The sequence below is a fragment of the Penicillium canescens genome (assembly GCF_028828765.1).
Source record: "Penicillium canescens strain IBT 15451 chromosome Unknown utg000005l_segment0_segment0, whole genome shotgun sequence".
Taxonomy (NCBI): domain Eukaryota; kingdom Fungi; phylum Ascomycota; class Eurotiomycetes; order Eurotiales; family Aspergillaceae; genus Penicillium; species Penicillium canescens.
This window is the reverse complement of record NW_026703967.1, coordinates 2759436-2778222: the sequence shown is the minus strand read 5'-3', so window position 1 is coordinate 2778222 and position 18787 is coordinate 2759436. Positions and strand designations below refer to the sequence as shown.

Below are 18787 nucleotides of genomic sequence, written 5' to 3'. Positions count from 1 at the left end.
ATTGTAAACGAGCCGAGGCTGGCGAATATCAAACTTGACCAGTTCTGTCGATCAGCTCTTGGCATTTGAGCCTTAGTCGACGCGTTCCGCGCAACGCGTCGATCTCTTAAAGTTATCGCTCCCGCCTCACGTCTTGGCTTCTGGGGAACCTTCACCTTCATCTCTTCAACTCTTCACCCTTGATTCTAGTAATTCGTCATGGTCATTTCTGGGCTCAAACGGAAATCGGAGCATGTCTCTACCCCAGACTTGAAGAAGCCCAAGGGTGGCAGCATCACTGCTTTCTTCGGAGCTCCAAAGTCCGAACCTTCAAGCACACAGTCGACTAATGGGTCCCCGGCTCCGGCCCCACGATCAAGCACTTTCAACAAAGGCAAATGGGTAGCCTCCTTGACACCCGAACAAAAGGAGCTCCTGCAATTGGAGATCGATACCCTGGATGAAAGCTGGCTAGCTCACTTGAAGGATGAGGTGGTGACCACAGAGTTTCTTAACTTGAAGAGATTCCTCAAGAAGGAGAAGGACACCAATGTTAAGGTCTTCCCGCCAGAAGAAGACATCTATTCCTGGTAATTGTGCCCGTTGTGGCAAGTGATTACCATGTGCTGACCAGATTGCAGGTCCCGACACACACCTTTGCACACCGTTAAAGTGGTAATTATTGGCCAGGATCCCTATCACAATCATAACCAAGCCCATGGCTTGTGCTTCTCCGTCCGAGCCCCTGTCCGAGCCCCACCGTCGCTGGTCAATATCTACAAAGGAATCAAGGTTGACTATCCTGACTTCGAGGCGCCAGCTGATAAAGGTGGGCTTCTCACTCCTTGGGCCGAGCGTGGCATTTTGATGCTCAACACATGCCTCACTGTTCGTGCCCACCAGGCCAACAGCCATTCCAACAAGGGATGGGAGAAGTTCACACAAAAAGTTATCGATCTCGTTGCTCGGGTTCGAACCAAGGGGGTAGTGTTCCTTGCTTGGGGCAGACCTGCTGGAATGCGAGTCGCCAAGATCAACAGAGAGAAGCATTGCATCTTACAATCGGTGCATCCGAGCCCGCTGAGTGCGCACCATGGCTTTGTAGGTAGATCTCATTCTCGAGACTTGGGATCTGTTTGCTGATCAGGATGTGTAGTTCCAAAACGGACATTTCAAGAAGTGCAATAATTGGCTTGCAACGCGGTATGGTGCGGACGAAATCATTGACTGGAGCTTAGTACCGACCAAAAAGGTCGCCTCGGCTCCAACTTGTACTTCAGATAAGGAGAATTCCACTACTCTGATTAACAAAACCGCAGCCGAGCCTCAGTCTGCAAAGGTTGCGGAGGTCAAGGCCAAGCCAGCCAACGTTGATGAATTTGACGATGACGATGCTATAGAAGCCTTGATTGCAGCTGAATCAGAGGATCCTTCTTCAGATCCGGTTTAACTCTTTTGTCATATTCTGTTGGATTATTTCCAAATAGGCTTTTCGCGTCTCCAGTGAGGAGTACGTGGAGTTGGAAGGTTGCATAGTAGTAGGCTACAATCTCAAATTCGGTACTGCTTTTATGAATAATAGTTGAAGTGTGATCTAGTTCTCTGTATTATATTGATTTAATTGCTGTGAGAATACTCCGTACACTCGGTAGATGTAGATGTAGTGGAAGTAGAGCAGACAGGCTTGACAGCTTCTTATCGATAAACCTTATCGCAACCTCCGCATTCAACTTCTTTCTCTCTCTCCAGCTGTGTGATCTTGGCCTCATGGAACTCACCTGGCTCCCAGATATTCCCCAGTCGCGCAGCCGTACTCGAGCTTTGCGCGCCTGTCCCCAATGCCAACGATCAAAGGTGCGTGCACAACTGGGACTAGCAAATCTCGTAGCTAACGAAACAGAAACGATGTCGACACCTAAACCCGGAGGGAGAACCCTTTAATAATAATGCTTCGAGTCGCCGAAATATCTCTAAACCTAATGGTATTACCACCCGAACAACTCGCCAAGATGGCTCGAATCGCTACCGACCTTACTCGACCGCAAGCATAGACCAACCGCGGGCAGCATCGGATGGCCCAAATTTGGCGGCTCCTACTACCGAGCGATTCGTGGGGGATCTCAATCCAGAATCTGTCATTCGTGAGAGGCTGGATGAGACTGGAAATCCTCTGCGGGACCGCATCGGGCTTTGGATCAGCTCGCCCGCTGCACAAAAGTCCAAGGCCCAGAAATTAAAAGGAACAATCACTGGTGAAGACTCCACGTCTATTTCATCAACATTGAAAGGTAGCCAAGCCGCTGCAGCGTCGCTCCATGAACGATTTGCTGCGGGCCTACAGGCGTGCGAACGTCTGCCTTCGGCGACTAAAGAACCCCTGGCTGCTATCTATTTCTCCAAGGTCAATCATATCATACCGATATTAGACCATGATTCATTCCTCCGATCACAGGCCGGTGGATCTACTTCTGTATTTCTCGAGAAAGCCATCTGCCTCACCGCAGCCAAATCTCATGGAGCGAGTTCTTACTTGCGTCTTGTGCCAAATGGCCCGGTGCTTTCATCGCGTCAATTCTGTTCCGAAATCTACAAGGAGCTTGTTGTTGCCATGGATGCAGGGCTAGAGCTGGATCGATTGACCCGTATTCAGGTGCTCACATTGATGTCTTTTCACTGTGAAGGGTATGAAGGCGCCGAGGCAGCGTCTCTACACCTCTGCCAAGCCATTCACCAAGCCCAGACCGTAGGTCTGCATCTCGGCCGGCCAAACCAGACATCTACCGATTCCTTGACCAAACTTTTCTGGTGTCTTTGGACGTTGGATAAGATGCATGCAAGTATCGGTGGCCGGCCAGTTCTCCTGGCAGACCGCGATATTGGCGTCGTGAAACCCGACGTCAATGCTCAGAGATCTCGAGGAGCTTTCGAGGTCTGGCTTGCTGTGTCAGACCTGCTAGCAACTGTGATATCATACTACCGGCCTTCCGCAGATCCTTCCAGTGGGTGGGAAGAAGGGTTCCCTGCCTTTGAAGACATCGTTGGAGAGGATGCCCAGGGAGACCTGGACTATGCTACACTAGGTAAGTGTGAAATAGCATCCATGTCATCAAGGTCCACAGCTAATCCCAGACAGGATTCTTGGAACTCTACTACCACTCCGTCGCTATCCTCTCATGTCGACACAAACTAGCCGAAAACATAGACGGCACCAGACTCTCAACGGTCCGACAAGGCCTATCAGCCGTGCGCATCCACTCCATCGTCGCATCAGAGTGCGCAGACGACCTCCCACCCCTCCCAATCGTGCCATATTCAATCACCCTATCAATGGGCGTCTCCTACCGCCAACTCCGCTCAAGCCGACTAATCACACACCTCGACCGGGCCAAAGCCAGTCTAGAAGCTTGTTGCTCTCTACTAGAAACTCTCAGCCCGTATTGGTATTCAGCGGAAGCAATGGGCCGGCTTGGACATAAAGCCCTACACCAAATCGAGGGCCAGCCACAGACTTCTTCCCGAGACACCATGCACCAACAGCAACGGATAGAGTCTGTGCCCAAACAGGTCACTGCTGGCACATCAGTGGCAGAGGGATTAGACACAATGGACTTTGCGCCCAGCGGCAATGAGCACGACCAAGCCAGGGCGCTCCGCAATACCAATTACAATGTATCGGCCGATCCCTCAGCCCCGGAAACAGCATTCGATACATTCCAGCCCCCACTAGGCGAACTAGATGCAACGTCTATGCAAGACGGGTTCGCCGATATCGACATGCTATTCGGAGAATTCTTGGATCTTTCTCTGCCTACCAATTTCTGGGATCCTATCTTTATGGAGGAGCAAGGACAGATGGGAGATCCGCAATCATAATCTTCATCATTATAAATATGTACTGTATATAAAAAAGAAAAAGAAACTGTACATGATGCATCATGAATTTTGATGCCAGGCGATTCCTTCACCTTTGCAATTTCCCGCAGGTCCTGATCGAGAAACAAAACCAGTCATCGTACCGTTGTAGGTCCTTCAGATGATTCGATTTTCTTCTGAAGCTCCTGTAGCCTCAAGCTTCGAGATGGTATTCTCAGCCAGATGGGCGAAATCGACTGCTTTAGGCTCAGTATCAAAGCCCGGAATGGCGACATTATCCACGCTGAACCCGAATGTTTTCTCCTCCGGTTCATTTTGCTGCGCATCATCAGCCGCGAAGAAGTCGGTGTTGCTCGCCTCGTCAAAGTTGATCAAAGCATCAAAGTCATTCTGAGTGACCTCGGCATCATTGGCCAGATCCATCAATTCAGTAAGACTCATTTCCGACGGCATGGTGAAAGCATCCTTAGGGTTGAGATTTGGGTTGAGGTTGTTCGTGCTGCCATTCTCGCTTTCATCCGAGTGCGGTGGCGTTGAGGCGAACAGGTCGCCAGTAGACCGTCCGCCCGCGGAAGGTCCGGTGTGGTTGGGATAGGTAAGATCGGGAATCTTCTGGGCGAGTGAGTCTGGAGGTGGAGTGAGGGTGTTGAGGCGGGAGGGAGTTGAGACGAAGGGATCCGCGGTGGGGTTGGACTTGTGGGGACGGGTGCGGGAGGACTGAACGTCTTGGGGGGAGACGGTGAGCTGGATACCTGCTTTGCGGATGGCGGCTTCGAGGAAAGAGGTCGCGAAGTCGGCGGAGGCGTAGATCTCGCGCAGGCGCTGAAGGATGCGCATGCACTGGTAGAAGCGTTGGAGGCTAGTCATGCGGATGCTGGGGTCGCTGGACTTGATGTCGAGGAGGTGGATGATGACTGCGGGAAGGAGGACGGTGACTCCGGTCGTGGGGTAGTACCGGGTCAGGTCCAGGCAGTGCAGGTCCTGGGCGATGGCGGTGATCTCCACGGCGGCGGAGCGGACCTTGTTGCGGGACATATCTTGGAGTTCGGCATCTGTGGAAGGGTAAGGGAGGGCTGGGAGGACTTGTGGGCGGTGCAGAGCGCTCGATGTGGTGAGATAGACCATCTTGAGCAGGGCGCGGTGTGAGTGCAGTACTTCATCAGCCTCGGACAGCTTTGAGCTGTTGGATGCAGTGTACTGAGTTTCGATGGGGAGATTGGCCAGCCAGTCCTCCAGTTCCTGGTCACAGCGTCGAACCTCAAAAGTCTCTGCAGTGGACTTCTTCGGGACGAGCATCATGGTAGTCTCCATGGTACCGCCGAACTTGTGGCTCAAGACCGAGTACTGAGCAGACAGCACATGGCTGACGCAGAGACACAGCTTGGCCTTTTCGATGAACATCAACGCAAGCTCGCGCTGGTGGGCGACATTCTGGAGAATCTCCGAGTTGCCGACCATCGCCACGATCTCGGGAGAGAAAGGATGGAATTCAAAGTCGTCAAGGGTGAGCATGGGCACGTCACAGTCATCATCCTTGACACGCATCGGTCGGCGCATGCCCAACGCAATCAATCGATCACGAGTATAGGTACTCCACCAAATGCGTTTCCACATCTGCTGGCGGCGCACATCCATGCGAGAGTTCCCGGGGTCCCGGTGCAGACCAATGGTGTGGGCCAAAGACAGACTGACACCCATCCAATGCCAGGTGTCCTTCTGGTCATCAGGGGTCTCATACCAGTAAGTCATGAGCAAAAGCGACTGAACGAGCGAGATGCGGTCCACCTCGTAGTCAAAGTCATACAGGAGCCGGGCACGCTGGAAGAAGACCTTCCGGGCGGCCTTGCGGGTCTGGTAGCCCGCAGCCTGCAGATGCTTCATATCAATGAAGGCCACACCGGCGAACATAACTGCCTGGAAGAGCAGCAGACTGATGCGGTGGATGCCATCGTTCTGGACGATGGTCTGCAGGAACTCTTCCAGATCGAGCAAAGGCATATACGTATGCACATAGTGGATGTAACTCTTAATCAGCTCGTTGCGGAGGGTCGCGTCGGGTATGGTGAGGGCGCCTTTAATGGCCAGGTAGTCGATATCATCTTTTTGGAGTCGTCCAGGGAGCCCTCGAATGTAGTCTGGGAGGAATCCGGCTCGGGCGTTGCCAAAGTTGGGATCTAAAAGTTGTTGTATTTGGGTAGTGACATTGGCTAACGGCATCGAAGCGGGAACCGCTGGGTTGGAGGCCATGCGGCGTTGATGCCGGCCATCGGAACCGATGCGCTGGGCCTGTGTTTGATCTGGAGAATCGATTAGCCGGGGATTTCCCCAAGTCGAACTGCCAATACGAACAGAGCAGATGCGGCATATGTTGGCCTTGGTCCAAATCCACGGAAGCCTGCGAGGGCGACGTCGGGACCATATCAGCCAATCCTGAGAGATCACTGAGGCGGCCATGGAAAGGATTCTCCTCCGATGCCTCGCCTGGAGATTCAGAATGGTGGTTGTCTGCCTCAACACGAGATTTTCTAGACACCTGTCAGCCTCTGAGTTGAAGTTGTCTCCATATTCACATACCTTCTCCGTTTGCTCTCCGTCACCACACACTCGACCTGATCTAGGCGGCAATTGGTGCACGGAGAGCCATTTTCTACCACGTCACAGCGCACCTTGCGGGCACGGCAACAGCAGCAGGCCTTGGAGGCACGTCTCTTCACAGGACGATTATTTCCTGCGAGGCCAGAGGCCTTGCGTTTCCCAGATTCGGTGTCGGTCATTGTCGCAATGGCAGTTGAGTGAATTGGGGACACATTCGAATTATATAGTAGCACGTGAGAACCCAAGTATGAATATCAGAAATGAGAGAAAAGAAAAGAGAAGAGTGGAGAGGGTAAGGAAGAGTGGAGAGTGGAGAGTGTGAAATTCTATCTATAAAATCCTCAGGCGCGCAGGCCCGGGGGAAATGAACCTTTATGTAAAAAAGTCACGATGCCCCAGGTCCGAGACCAGCCAAGGTTTGGGACGATCAAAGGTTACGGGGAAATAAATTACACACCTGATTCGGGTTCCCCACAAGTCTACGCCTCCACTCTCTCTCTAACTGCGTCACTTTACTCATTTTGCCCCCCGAACTGGCTTAGTCCGGTGCCGTATACCGTCCCTCGGCCCGGTCACGTTGCAGTTCTTCTGTTGAGTCTTTTAGTGTCTCTTGTCTTTTTTTTTTTTTTTTTTTTCTTTCTTTCTGCCTGTTAATTACACGTGCGCAGGATCGTCTCCATGTGAAAATGATGTCGACTATCTCGAATGAGTCGCCTATATTCAGTCATATTCAGTTAGGGTTAAGTCGGCTATATGCTAAAGTATAAACACAAATGAAACCCTGCATATTTTATTTGATTCTATTCTATTATTTCTACAGGGTTTAATCTTTTAATGATTTATTCACTTTTTCTTTCCAGAGTGGACCGTAGGATTTCCGAAATACGCCGAATTAAAATTCGTGACGATCCTGGAAATATAGCGGGTCAGTGAATCAGGGGATTCGCAAGCCTGGGATTCTTCACTTCCACAGTCCTATTTTTCAGTTATTTAGTTACTTAGTCAGTTAGCTCTAATTACAGAGTACATATACCTACATGTAGATATAAGTCAATGACGATCATTAAATCAATTTGAGGGATATAATAGTCTCCGTATAGGGTCCATTCGGGTGCAGCCATTAATAATACGAAGTCGAGGCCTTCAGTATCCGCCCTCTAGGCTTGCTTCGACTGGTTTTGACAATATGAGGACCCAGTTAGAAGACGTGTAAATCTCTAACGGGATCCTCTCCACAGCCCCGGAATTCCGGAGTTCACCAATATCCCCTGAGTCCAGATTATATCCCGCACTTCGCACTCCACGGCCTGCCGATTTCACGTGCCTAACATCCGATATTCGGATGAATGCATAAGTTCAGTTCAGGTAGATTGAAGTCACATGTATTTACTACTCCATACTCACAGTGGAACTGAAAAAGTCATAGGCTGAAAATGGAGAATTCTTCTGGATCACGGAGTTGTGGGATCCAATCATAACCGTGGCAAAGGCGAGTGTATGGTATTCTCATTACATCCCCCGGCCTTTTCCGCCCCAGAATTCTCAGCGAATCACCAGAGTCTGGGGTAGACGGCATTCTCCCTTTGAACTTACATTGCCGAGCCTACTTCCGAGTCGGATTCAACAGACTTCGGAAACCCGGAAGACGCTTTAGGCATACTTGCACTGGACCTGAACACCTAGAAACCGGATTCTGCATATGCAAACAGAGACTGTCAATGATGTACATATTTAACCCCACTCCATTCGCACTTACATTAGCAAACCACCGGATATAAGGGACTCAAAGCCACCGATCGAGGGGCTGTAAATCACGTCTTACTTTCCCCGGCACGTTTCACCCCACGTTTTCTAAGATCGGGGTGAATGCCGAGACCCGGGGGGACAAAAGAATGGTCGCAGTATCCCCACCACGATCAAAGCTGCCATCCTGTCAGCTTATCAGGATGAAAGGAGTGGCGGTTGCACCTCTTTGGGGGGGTCATGGCGCTAAATGAGGGGCAGAGGGGCAGAGCAACAGATATCTTTCGAGTCGAAGCTGCGCGAATAAATGCGATAAACTTGCAGAAACGTTTCAACCTTTGTACATGTAGGCGCGTGACCCGGAGCATCAGGCCTAATTGGGAAGACTTGGCATGGAACTCGGCACCGGTTGCTTATCCCACGTTGACAGTTCATAGTGAACTATCTTATTGTACCTTATAATCACTTATAACTTATAACTTGAGGCTATTGTATACTACGCATGACACTCCCCACTTATCTATACAGAGTCAAACCGACAGAGATTCGTGGTCGTGTGTGGTTCTGAAACATGCCGGTGCTGATGCGCTTAACCAGCATAGATAGGGCTTTAGGTAGGAAGTCTAGAAATGCACGGTGGTCAGGTACGGATTTCAAATCCATTGAATGGAGTTGAATCGTTACATCATTCCACTCACTGTACAATAATCCAATTCATAATCTCTGACCAGAACAGACCAAATCATAGACGTAAACATAAACTTCATAAACTAATTTCCAGAACTAATCAATTTGCCGGGAGGGGGAATCAAGACCGGGAATAATCCAAGAAACAGAAAACAAGATCAACAACTAAGAATAAGTTCTAATCGAGTCTAAGCACCACCACGACCCATCCTCTCAATGGAACCCATGATTCCACGCCCCGGAGTCGGCATCGCAATGCCAGACTTGCCACCACTGTTGCCGCGAGAATGACCACCGGGGGCACCAAATCTCGGAATTCTCTTCTCTGCAGTAGCAGGGGGACGAATGCTGCCAGACACAGAGCGACTGACACTGCGATTGAACTCATCCGGGGTCACCTCGCGAGATGGTTGGCGTTGATCTTCCAACTGATCGTGATGCACAGAAGAAGAAACAGAGGCCTCGCGGCTTCGAGGCTGAGACGCAGCGGGCTGAGCCTGTTGCATGGCCAACCACTCGTCAACGGCAGCGACGAGCTCGCCCTTCTCGGCACGTTCAGTCTTCAGGTCCGAGCGAATACGCTCAGTATCCTCCTTGAGAGCAGCCATTTCCTGCTGCAGACCCTTGATCTGGGCCTCCATGACACGCTTTTCGGCCTCGTGCTCATCGTTCTCACGGGCAAATTGGCTAGTGTTAGCTGCAGCCATGGACTCGGACTGTGCATTGTCACGTTCGACCCGGAGATGCTCGTTCTCTTCGCGGGAAGCAGTAAGCTTCTTCTCTACCTCACGCAGGCGTTTCTCCCAGCGACTCTCGTAGCTCTTTTTCAGGGCTGCAACTTTGGTCTCGTGCTTGCCCTTGTAAAGCGTGTGAAGTTCTCGAGCAACCTTTTCAACGGCATCCTGGACTTCCCGAGCGGTATCTACAGCAGAGTTCGAGGATTGTCGAGAATCACTAGTTTTGGCAGAGCTAGAAAGGGAAGAAGCGCGTACAGCAGACAGTTGACTTTCGAGCTCAACGATCTTGCGCTCTAACCTCTCCTTGCTCTTTTCAGCCTCTTCGGCCTTCTTAGTTAGACGTTCCCGCTCACGCTCGCCTTCCATCAACTCAGATTGAACCGACCGCAGCACACTTTCCATCTCCTTGGCTTGACGGCCCCACTCAGCTTGCTCTATCTCGAGTGCTTCTTTGTTCGCGGCTTCATTGCGGATCTCTTCTAGAGCCTCGCCGACACGTCGTTCCGCGTCTGTCACTGCTGTCTTCAGGCTAGCGACCTCAGCCTCTTTGCCACTAAGTGTGGCTTTGAGCGAGGAAATCTCAGACATGAAACCAGATTTTAGTGACTCCAATTCACGGGGAGTGACCGTGGGAATGGATCGAGGGGTAGGCGCGGGCGGGATATCAAAGTCCAACAGAGACGACATCTTCCCGGGAGATCGAATAGACTGTCGGGCAGACCGCAAAGGTGAGCGCCGTGAGGGAGAGAAACGAGCATTCTGCATGGATTGGCGAGGATGGAAGTTCATCTGATCAGTAAAATCAAGCAAATTGGCAGAGTCAACTGGGTTTGGCATGTCCCGAGACACTTTACGCCTGGGTGTGGGGGAATCCATGGGCGAGTTTCCATCGAGGAAGGCACTAGCTCTGTATGCTCGACGTGCTGTACTCGGGGTGGTTGGTCCGTTGCGTCGGTACTCATCCATACCATGAGCTGAATTGGGTGCGGCGTTTCCTCGCATCGACTTCATTGGCGACCCGGAGCGGAGCTTTGCGAAGGTTGTCATGTCTGGCACGGCAGAAAAGGTGCTCAAGCAGGTGTCGTCCATTGAGTCATCCACTATGGAGTGCTCGTTTGTATCGTGACCGACATTTTCTTTGTCGCCATCTCCGTGGAGGACTGTGCTCATGCCTTCATTCTGTTTGTCTTCCATCATGCTGTTTCCAATGGCTGATCTGTCATGAATAGCACTACCAGCGGACAACATGCTGTCGTTGTGGATGACACTAGATTCCTCTTCGGCATCGATGTGAATCTCCGGCGCATCTGATACATCTGCCCGGCTGGTCATACCCTTCTTGCAGCGCTCATTCATCTGCAGATTATCTTCCTGATCCTGGGGTGTTTGGTCGTACGATCTTTTGCGAGGTGTTGCTGTACTCGAGCTTACAAGGGATGCGCGAGAAAGTTGGAGCGGCTTCTGAATCTCAAGGGTGTTCTCCTTGGAGCCTGTTGGGAAATGTGAGCGAGGGCCCGCAGGCGAAGAATGCTTCGAGACTGCGGGTGACTCTCGCGGGCCATGTAACTTTGGAGACTCAGTAACTTCTTGGGTTAACTCCGGGCGAAGGGGCGGACTTGGTGCCACTGCAGGTGAAGAGTGCTTAAGGACTACTGGTGGCTCTTGTCGGGTCTCATGTAGTTTCGGCGAATCGACTGTCTCCCGTCTTTCCTGAGAGCGGAGTGGAGACTCTGATGCTCTAGCAGGCGAAAGATGCTTAGGAACTGCCGGGGGCCCCTCTTGTATCTCGCGTGGACTATGCGAATCAACAAGTTCCTCCTCTTCAGAGTGGAGTGGAGAACTTGGCACAACAGCAGGTGAGGAATGTGGGGGAACAGCAGGCGGTTCCTGCTGCATCTCATCTTCCTGATTAACAGGGGTTTCATCTCTTGCGATAGGGCGCAAAGGAGAGCTGTTAACCTCGGCCAATGGCTGAGTCAACCGCGGTGGCTCAAGAGTGGGAGATGAATTCTGCATTTCGCGCAGACGGTCAAAGTCAACTGTCTCGTCCCGCGCATCGGGGTGGAACGGGGAGCTCGTCGGGCCTTCCATAGCCAGCCGTCTGCCTAATCCTGGCGACATTGGCTCCACCTCCCGCAGCTTTTGGAAATCCGCTGTCTCTTCCCTGGCATGAAGGCGGAACGGAGAGCTTCCGGGGCTTTCTTCCCCCATTGGCTCAAGATGCTCAAGACGTTGTCGTGATAGAGGCGACTCCTGCTGTGTTTGTCGCAGCCTTAGAAAATCCACTGTCTCATCTCTGGCGTCGGGTCGGAATGGTGAACTCATCGGGTCATCTAGGGCTAGCCGTTTGTCCAACCCAGGTGACATTGGATGCGCCTCACGCAGCCCTTGAAAGTCCACGGTGTAGTCTGTTGCTGTAGGTCGAAATGGAGAGCTTGCAGGGCTCTCCTCCTCCTCTAACGGAGCGAGTTGTGGGCGTGCCAGTGGCGACATCTGTCGCATTTGACGCATCTTCTGGAAATCCACTGTGTCTTCGCGCGCATCAGGCTGAAACGGTGAGCTGGCAGCATTCTGATAGGACTCGGCATCATTGAATTCGTCATTCTCTTGTTCATTTGCCATTTCGGGTTCGTTAGGGTAGTAGTTCTCGTTTTCATCGTAAGCGTTCGGATTCGGCTCCGCGTAGTGTGACCATTCTCTCTTTAGGGGACTTGATGGAATTGCAGAGCCGGCAGGGGCATCAACGGTCTTGTGAAGGAAAGGCGAGGAGTCCATTGGAGACTGCGCGCGCGTTCTGATAGGAAGATGAGAGGGGTGCAAGAGGATTTGACATTGTGGAAACAATGTGGACCGGGTAAGTAAATTAAATTAAACGTGTGGTAAGAAAGTCGTCTCTGGCCACTGTATAAGCACAGCTCCCAGTCAGATTGAGTTGAAGAGTCAAGGTTGAGCGGCAAGATTTGTGTATATCGGAGTTGCCGTGTTGACGTTCCTGCGTAAACAAAGCTAGTCCTAATCGGGAAGTGCCCAACCACACCTTACTCTAACCTAATACTCTTGAAATAATTAAATGCACTATTGTAATAAGGTGTCGTATTTAATTAGAAATACAGTGTATTACCTCGATTTTAGGAGACTACTATTGCTGTTTTATTTTCCAAGTTTCAATGTAGAAATTTCCATGAATGATGATCTTATATATAGTTCTCGATGATATATGGGAGGCATGTACCATCCCAATAAATCGTATTAAATAAAATGGAGATGACACATAGGAGCAATTGTGACATCCGAAGGATATTCTATTTGAAAAATTCTCATTCTAAACTCCAAAGTACAAACTCTATGTCGTGCAATCGCTCAATGCGCCAAATGCTTCTGACAGATAAACACCCCTATTAGATGATAGCTTTCTATGTACTTGCATATTATGGACATTGACGGTTGAAGTGTGCTTCTCAACGTGAGACTGCGGTCTCTGAGCATACGCCATCATATCCACCATCGGCATCGTTCACAATGATATGAACAATCTCATCATGTGGATGCCCTGAAAACTGGTCATAATGGAAAGGTGTCGCATGGTGCACAGTTGCCCAGGCATGCCTCTTGCGTTGGATGAACCATAGCTGCAAGGCACCGACCAAAGCAACAAAACTGCTACCCCACCAGGCGACGGCCGTACAGCCCATCTCCGCTCCAGCGCTGTAAAGAAAACCAGCAATTGGAGGGGCCAGAGTTCGAGATGCGGCACCGGCAGAAGCAGTCAAACCGTTGATTTTGCCCATGACAGAGTCCGAGGGACTGGCTTGCTTGATAAGGATCAAGAGAACAGGATAGTCGATAATCGAAAGAGCATTTCGAACAATCAAGCAGGCATAGATCCCAATATAGACCGATTGACCAGGCAGGAAAACTAGGAACGGAACCATGAAGTATGCGATTGGATGGAGCACCGTGACAACGACGAACAGTCGCCAGATGCCCAAATAATGTGCCAGCAGAGGGAATACGAGACTCTGAATGACGAGAGCAATGATACCATCAGTGGACATAATAACACCCACTGTCCGAGTCGAGAGACCCACTCCGCCTGGGATATCGAAGAGCCCATGAGACAAAACGGAAAGACCTCGCGTGTTCTTATCCTGTAAGAAAATAGGGAGGAGGTGATCATACGTCATTGAGTGATAGGTGAAGATAGCCAACGCCACGACGAGCATGGTGACTCGCCAAGTGAAAGCTTTGGGCTTGGGCAGCCTCTTCCAGGTAGGCGATGAACCATCGGCTTGCACATTCCAATTCTCTTCATGCAGCTGAACTTGATTAAAGGTCCCGTAAGACTCCGCTCGAAGATCCACGCCGGCGTTGGCAGTAGCACCAGATGTCGCCAGAAGAGGTTGTTCAACCGGGTGTTCGAAATACCCGTGAGTGGTCTCGCTGCCAGGTTGCATATCCGGATGAGTCTCCTGCAAGAACAGCCAGCTGCCTATGATGCTAAGGAGAAGTAGAAAAGAGCAAACGAGATTAGGCAGTAGGTAGGGGAATTTCCCAAAAAGACCGTCGGCGGGGAACAAGGAAGGGAATCCTTCAGAGGGTTTTGCAAGCAAACCACCAATGGCTGAAATGATTAGTAGGTGTTTTGGTATCATAGAGAATTATACGTACCTGGTCCGATGATTGTTCCTATCGACCAGACAAAAGGCATGATAGCATATGCTCGAGCTACATGGCATTCAACATTAACACCTGACCCATATATATATAGATACGTCTGTGGAGAGGACAGCAAACTTACGTTCATGTTCAGGCCGTTTTACCAGCTCACCGACCATTGTCTGAATGACCCCAATATTCCCGTTCAGGGCACCACCAAGGGCTCGACCAGCAAGAGCAACCCAAAAGTTGGGAGCCAGCCCAACTAGAATCAAAGAAGTCATGGTGCCAAAGCAACCAGAGAGGAGAATAGGTTTCCGGCCAAGTCGATCCGAGAGGGCACCCCAGAACATACCAGTAAAAGCCTCGGCAAGCGAGAATGCCGAGATCAAAATGCCCGCGTAGAAGGATGCATTCCCACCATCAGCCATGTGGAAGTCCTTGACCATCACCCACGAGTAGGGAAAGATGGAGGTCAAGGCGATGGGCTCTGCAACGCGACATATTGCTGGTTTTATGTCAGTGGCTGTTATGTACAAGGCAGAGGTAGGGCATACCTAGGAGGAAGAGCTGTGCTGTGGGAAAGCTGTCGTCGGGCGATATGGGAGATCTTGCCTGCGGTGTTAATGCCATCGTCCTCTAGAAGTAGCTAAGGTCTTACGGCTATCCACCCCCGCAGTGTCACTTTAAGCTTTTCTCCCACTGCGATGTTGGACCCGTTGAAGTAGGGCTTGTTTTGATGTGTGGAATCCTCAAATCTTCAAAGCAGATGATTGACGGCAATAGGTGTCTGTGAGAGGAGAGGGGAAAGGAAAAGGAAGGAAAAGGAAGAGTCTTCCAAGGTTTCATTTTTCATTACTCCAAGCCGAGCACGGGACCTGAATCCTAACCAGGGTACCCTACCTAGGTACATCTTCTTATGGTAATATGGACATTTACTGATCTAGACATATCACATACACATTCGTTTTCTTTTTATTGCTTGCAAAATATGGGTTTGTTCATTTGGTCTATACTGTATGTTCCCGGGTCAGGCACCGTGCCAGTGAAAAAGTCTTCGGGTGGCGTGCCTGTAACCGGTGGCCACACCCAACCTATCATATCTTCATGGCAGTTATTATACTTCAATGGATCACACTACAGTACAAGAATTTACCCCAGATAACAGCTGGTCTGCTCCACTGAGGCGTTGGACTACTTTCTTAAACTCTTATCGACCAATAAGAGGGCCCCGTACACACCAAATGCTAGTTTTTTACCTCGCAGATCAGTGTACTGTACTCCTGGAATAACCCATATAAACTTGTATTGTGGTCCTGAAAGCCAACCCGCGAAGGATTTCTATGGAGAAAATAAGAAATGATGCTATGGAGGAAGCTCGCCATGACAAGAGACGAGAAACGGACATAAGAAAACAAAAATGAATGCCTTCACCAGTTACAACCAATCCCCTGCGCCGGCTAATCCATACGTGCCATGCGGTCCGGATTGTATTTAGATACCCAAGAAAAGACAAATTGAAACAACAAAATACGGGTGCTTCATGAGGTTGCCTCCGGACGTGTCGAAGGACTTGTGATCTCAACAGAGCGAGTCTCAAGTTCCTTGGGTAGCATACCGGCATGGTCATCCTCAGCCTCTGTGTGCGACTCAACAACCGGTGCCGTTTCAGGGCTTGCGTCTGTTGGGGGCTGATGGACCGAGGGAGCTGCACTCGAAGAGGAACCCTCTGCCTGCGGCTTGTTCAGGGTATCCTCCACGTGCTCCGCAGATTCATCCATTTTCTCTTCATCTCCAATGACAGCAGCCAGACTGCGGAAGTTCAACATTGGCTCGAGGGACGTGTTGCTATCAGCTGCGGGATGGCTGCCGGTACGCTCTTCCGGCGTGTTTTCAATGAGGGAGGAAAAGGACGAGGACGCACTGGAGACATGTCGCAGGTGGGAGGGTCGCGATGGCTCAGATGGAGTTTGATCAGGCGGAGCAAGGCTATTAGAGGGCAAAGGTGTTGGTTCTTGTGTACTCGGCGATGCACGATCGACTCCCTTGCCCTTGTTCGCAGCAGCTATTTCTTCACCAATGACATCCTCGCCTATGACAGAGGATGAACTACTGGTCACCTTGCCTAAGGCAGGCTCGCCAGGAACGTCCAATGCGGAGGTGCTAGCATTATTGCTGTACAAGCCGGTCTTGCGAGCCACCTTATCCGCTTTCTTAGCTTCTTTCTCCTTCTCCTTCTCCCTCTTCTTAGCCTCCTTTCTTGCCTCTTTCTCCTCCCGTTTGAGGCGCTCATCCTCGCTAGCCAAACTCAATCGAATAGCTTCCATCATCATCATTTCTTCAAGATCATCAATTCGATTACGTCTTGAACTGGACCGCGGGGCCGCCAGGTTACCAGACCCTTCTTCGGCCGAAGCAGAATCAGTGTCTTGTGCAGTTGCACGAGGCGTCGTTCGCTCTGTTCGCTCTGTCAAGAAAGCGAGGGCATTGAGAGCGGGCGATCCGGACCGGCCGGTATACCCTTCTCCATTAGTAGCCCTTCGAAGTCCCCGGCGTCCAATGCCAAAGCCACGTGAGTCACTCCCAGATGCACTGGGATTAATCAAGTAAGCAGCTGTGTGGAGAGCAGTCGCTGCGGCCGATCGTCGTGCCGCATGGGCTCTGGCGTTTGCGAGTTTCGTGGCCCAGTCGGGGCGAATCCTGTCTGTTGTGACCACACCAGGGTCACTGGCGGATAGTGAGGTGGCCCGGCGGCGACCTGGAATGGCTGCAGTTGCAGATGACAGAGATGATGTAGAAGATACAGGAGAAGTGAAGTTGGGCGAACGAGCGCTGGGATCCGCTCCATAAGTCAGGCCGCGACGGAAAGAGGGCGGTGCGTAGGTGACTCCGAACTCCGGCTGGACACAGAAGGGACACGAAGAGGGCCCCGAAACCAGCTGCGACTCCTCCGCCTGTTCTCCCTCAGCGGGAGCAGGAGTGTTCGGATCAGGCTCGCCGTGCTCTGGAGGGTGCGGATCTGGACGCTTGATCTGCACAAAGCACTCCGAGCAAATAGGCTGATCGCAGCATCGCGTGCGGTTCAGATATGGCGGGTAGTAGAGGAAACAGATAGGACATTCGCTTGCGTCTTTGTACAAGTTGACTTCGATCGGCTGTCCGTTAACAAACGGATCCTTGGGGAGTTGCAGCTCTCGAGGAGTGAGATCTGTCTGTGAGTTATGTTTGGAGGATGTAGTCAGAGCAGCCAGAGTCTTCGCCCTCGTTCGGAAGAGAGGAGAGGTCGACGTCCCTGATGCAATCGGGGAGGCGGTGGGTAATGACTGAGCGGGGTTGGAAGGTTGCGAATGGTCTGAATTATAGGATTGCGACCTGGATGTGATCGGCACCATTAGGTGCTGGATATTCGTCGCATCGGCAGGCGACTTGTCCGCAGCCTTGGGTAGGGTGTACTCTAGCTCGGGCGGGATCTCATCGGGCGGAGGGATGGGCATGCCTCGGGCAGCTGCCATGAGTTGATGCTCCGCCCATGACTCCGAGAAGTCGTTGAGGCCCCTCCAGAAGGGAGCTAATCGGCGTTCAATCTAATCGCTGTCAGCCATAGCCATATCGCATCGCGAGGGGCGCCGGAAACCTACCATTAGTTGGCGCACCACTGCCTTGTTGAAGTCTTCTGTCCCAACGTACACACCCTGTGTCACCAGATAGCCTCCATCGACATGCTCCTCCTTCATACTGCGCTCTCGTTCCTTGAGACGGGCCACCCGTTCCTTCTCGAGGCGGCGGGCCTCACGCTCTTGTTTTGTTTCCCGTCGATGCTCTAGTGTGGCCACATCTCGATCATGACTGCTCCCGATCCCCAAGATCGACAGGTCCGGCCGACTTCCTCTTGCCGACCGAGACCCTTGATATGGACGACTTGAGGCCTCGGAAGTGCCGGGGGACCATTGATGACTTCGGCGACGGGATGGGACCGCGGAGCGTGACTCCTTTGTCTGGGAGTTACCCATATTGGGCCTTGTTCAAGGTGGAACGAAGGGCGTCGGGCGTAAGTCGGGCTCGGTACGGCGATAACTCCGAATGAATATGGGGAAAGGGCCCCCAAGGGGGAGGGGGTGAGATAAGAGGGGCAGACCGAGTCAAGAACAAAAAAAGACAATGCAAGGGTGAGAAGAGTCGTAAAGCATAGAAGCTAAAGTGTGGAGGAAGAGGAGTAACTTTAGGAGCGGGGGTTGTGATCTGTCCGGAGTAACTGGGGAAGATCGGTGAACAAGAACGGTCCCGTGAAGCCGAGACCATATAAGTTATATAAGTTAAAAAACAGCAGAAACACCCGGAAGTGGCGGATACCTTTTCTTATTATTTATGGACTAGTCGAGGCTACAGGGCTGTAGAGCCTAGAGTCTGGACTACTTTGCATAACATAATACGGAGTACCTCCAGCCCTGGGCTACACAGTATAAGCATTGCAATATACAAGCAACCGTCCATGGATATGCTCGTGTGCTTCGTCATCA

General features: G+C 51.3%; 6 protein-coding genes across 6 annotated transcripts; 2 read left to right on the top strand and 4 right to left on the bottom strand.

Moving 5' to 3' along the window:
* Positions 1-198: 198 nt before the first annotated feature.
* Positions 199-1429, top strand: N7446_008657 (uracil-DNA glycosylase; the record flags this gene model as incomplete). The annotated part of the gene is made up of 3 exons (XM_058517402.1): positions 199-569; positions 621-1080; positions 1136-1429. The coding sequence occupies 3 exons, from the start codon at positions 199-201 to the stop codon at positions 1427-1429; spliced, it is 1125 nt and encodes a 374-aa protein (XP_058371048.1).
* Positions 1430-1746: 317 nt separating this feature from the next.
* N7446_008656 (transcription factor domain-containing protein) lies at positions 1747-3852 on the top strand (the record flags this gene model as incomplete). The annotated part of the gene is made up of 3 exons (XM_058517401.1): positions 1747-1833; positions 1880-3059; positions 3113-3852. 3 exons carry the CDS (start codon positions 1747-1749, stop codon positions 3850-3852), a joined length of 2007 nt encoding a protein of 668 aa, XP_058371047.1.
* Positions 3853-4008: 156 nt separating this feature from the next.
* farB1 (putative C6 transcription factor (Ctf1B)) lies at positions 4009-6626 on the bottom strand (the record flags this gene model as incomplete). The annotated part of the gene is made up of 3 exons (XM_058517400.1): positions 4009-6149; positions 6202-6377; positions 6427-6626. 3 exons carry the CDS (start codon positions 6624-6626, stop codon positions 4009-4011), a joined length of 2517 nt encoding a protein of 838 aa, XP_058371046.1.
* Positions 6627-9065: 2439 nt separating this feature from the next.
* On the bottom strand, positions 9066-12389 carry N7446_008654 (uncharacterized protein; the record flags this gene model as incomplete). The annotated part of the gene is made up of 1 exon (XM_058517399.1): positions 9066-12389. The coding sequence occupies one exon, from the start codon at positions 12387-12389 to the stop codon at positions 9066-9068; it is 3324 nt and encodes a 1107-aa protein (XP_058371045.1).
* Positions 12390-13072: 683 nt separating this feature from the next.
* On the bottom strand, positions 13073-14903 carry N7446_008653 (MFS transporter; the record flags this gene model as incomplete). Its single annotated transcript, XM_058517398.1, has 4 exons — positions 13073-14235; positions 14283-14339; positions 14413-14778; positions 14828-14903. The coding sequence occupies 4 exons, from the start codon at positions 14901-14903 to the stop codon at positions 13073-13075; spliced, it is 1662 nt and encodes a 553-aa protein (XP_058371044.1).
* Positions 14904-15811: 908 nt separating this feature from the next.
* On the bottom strand, positions 15812-18280 carry sip5 (Sip5p; the record flags this gene model as incomplete). Its single annotated transcript, XM_058517397.1, has 2 exons — positions 15812-17854; positions 17909-18280. The coding sequence occupies 2 exons, from the start codon at positions 18278-18280 to the stop codon at positions 15812-15814; spliced, it is 2415 nt and encodes an 804-aa protein (XP_058371043.1).
* Between the last annotated feature and the right edge of the window lie 507 nt (positions 18281-18787).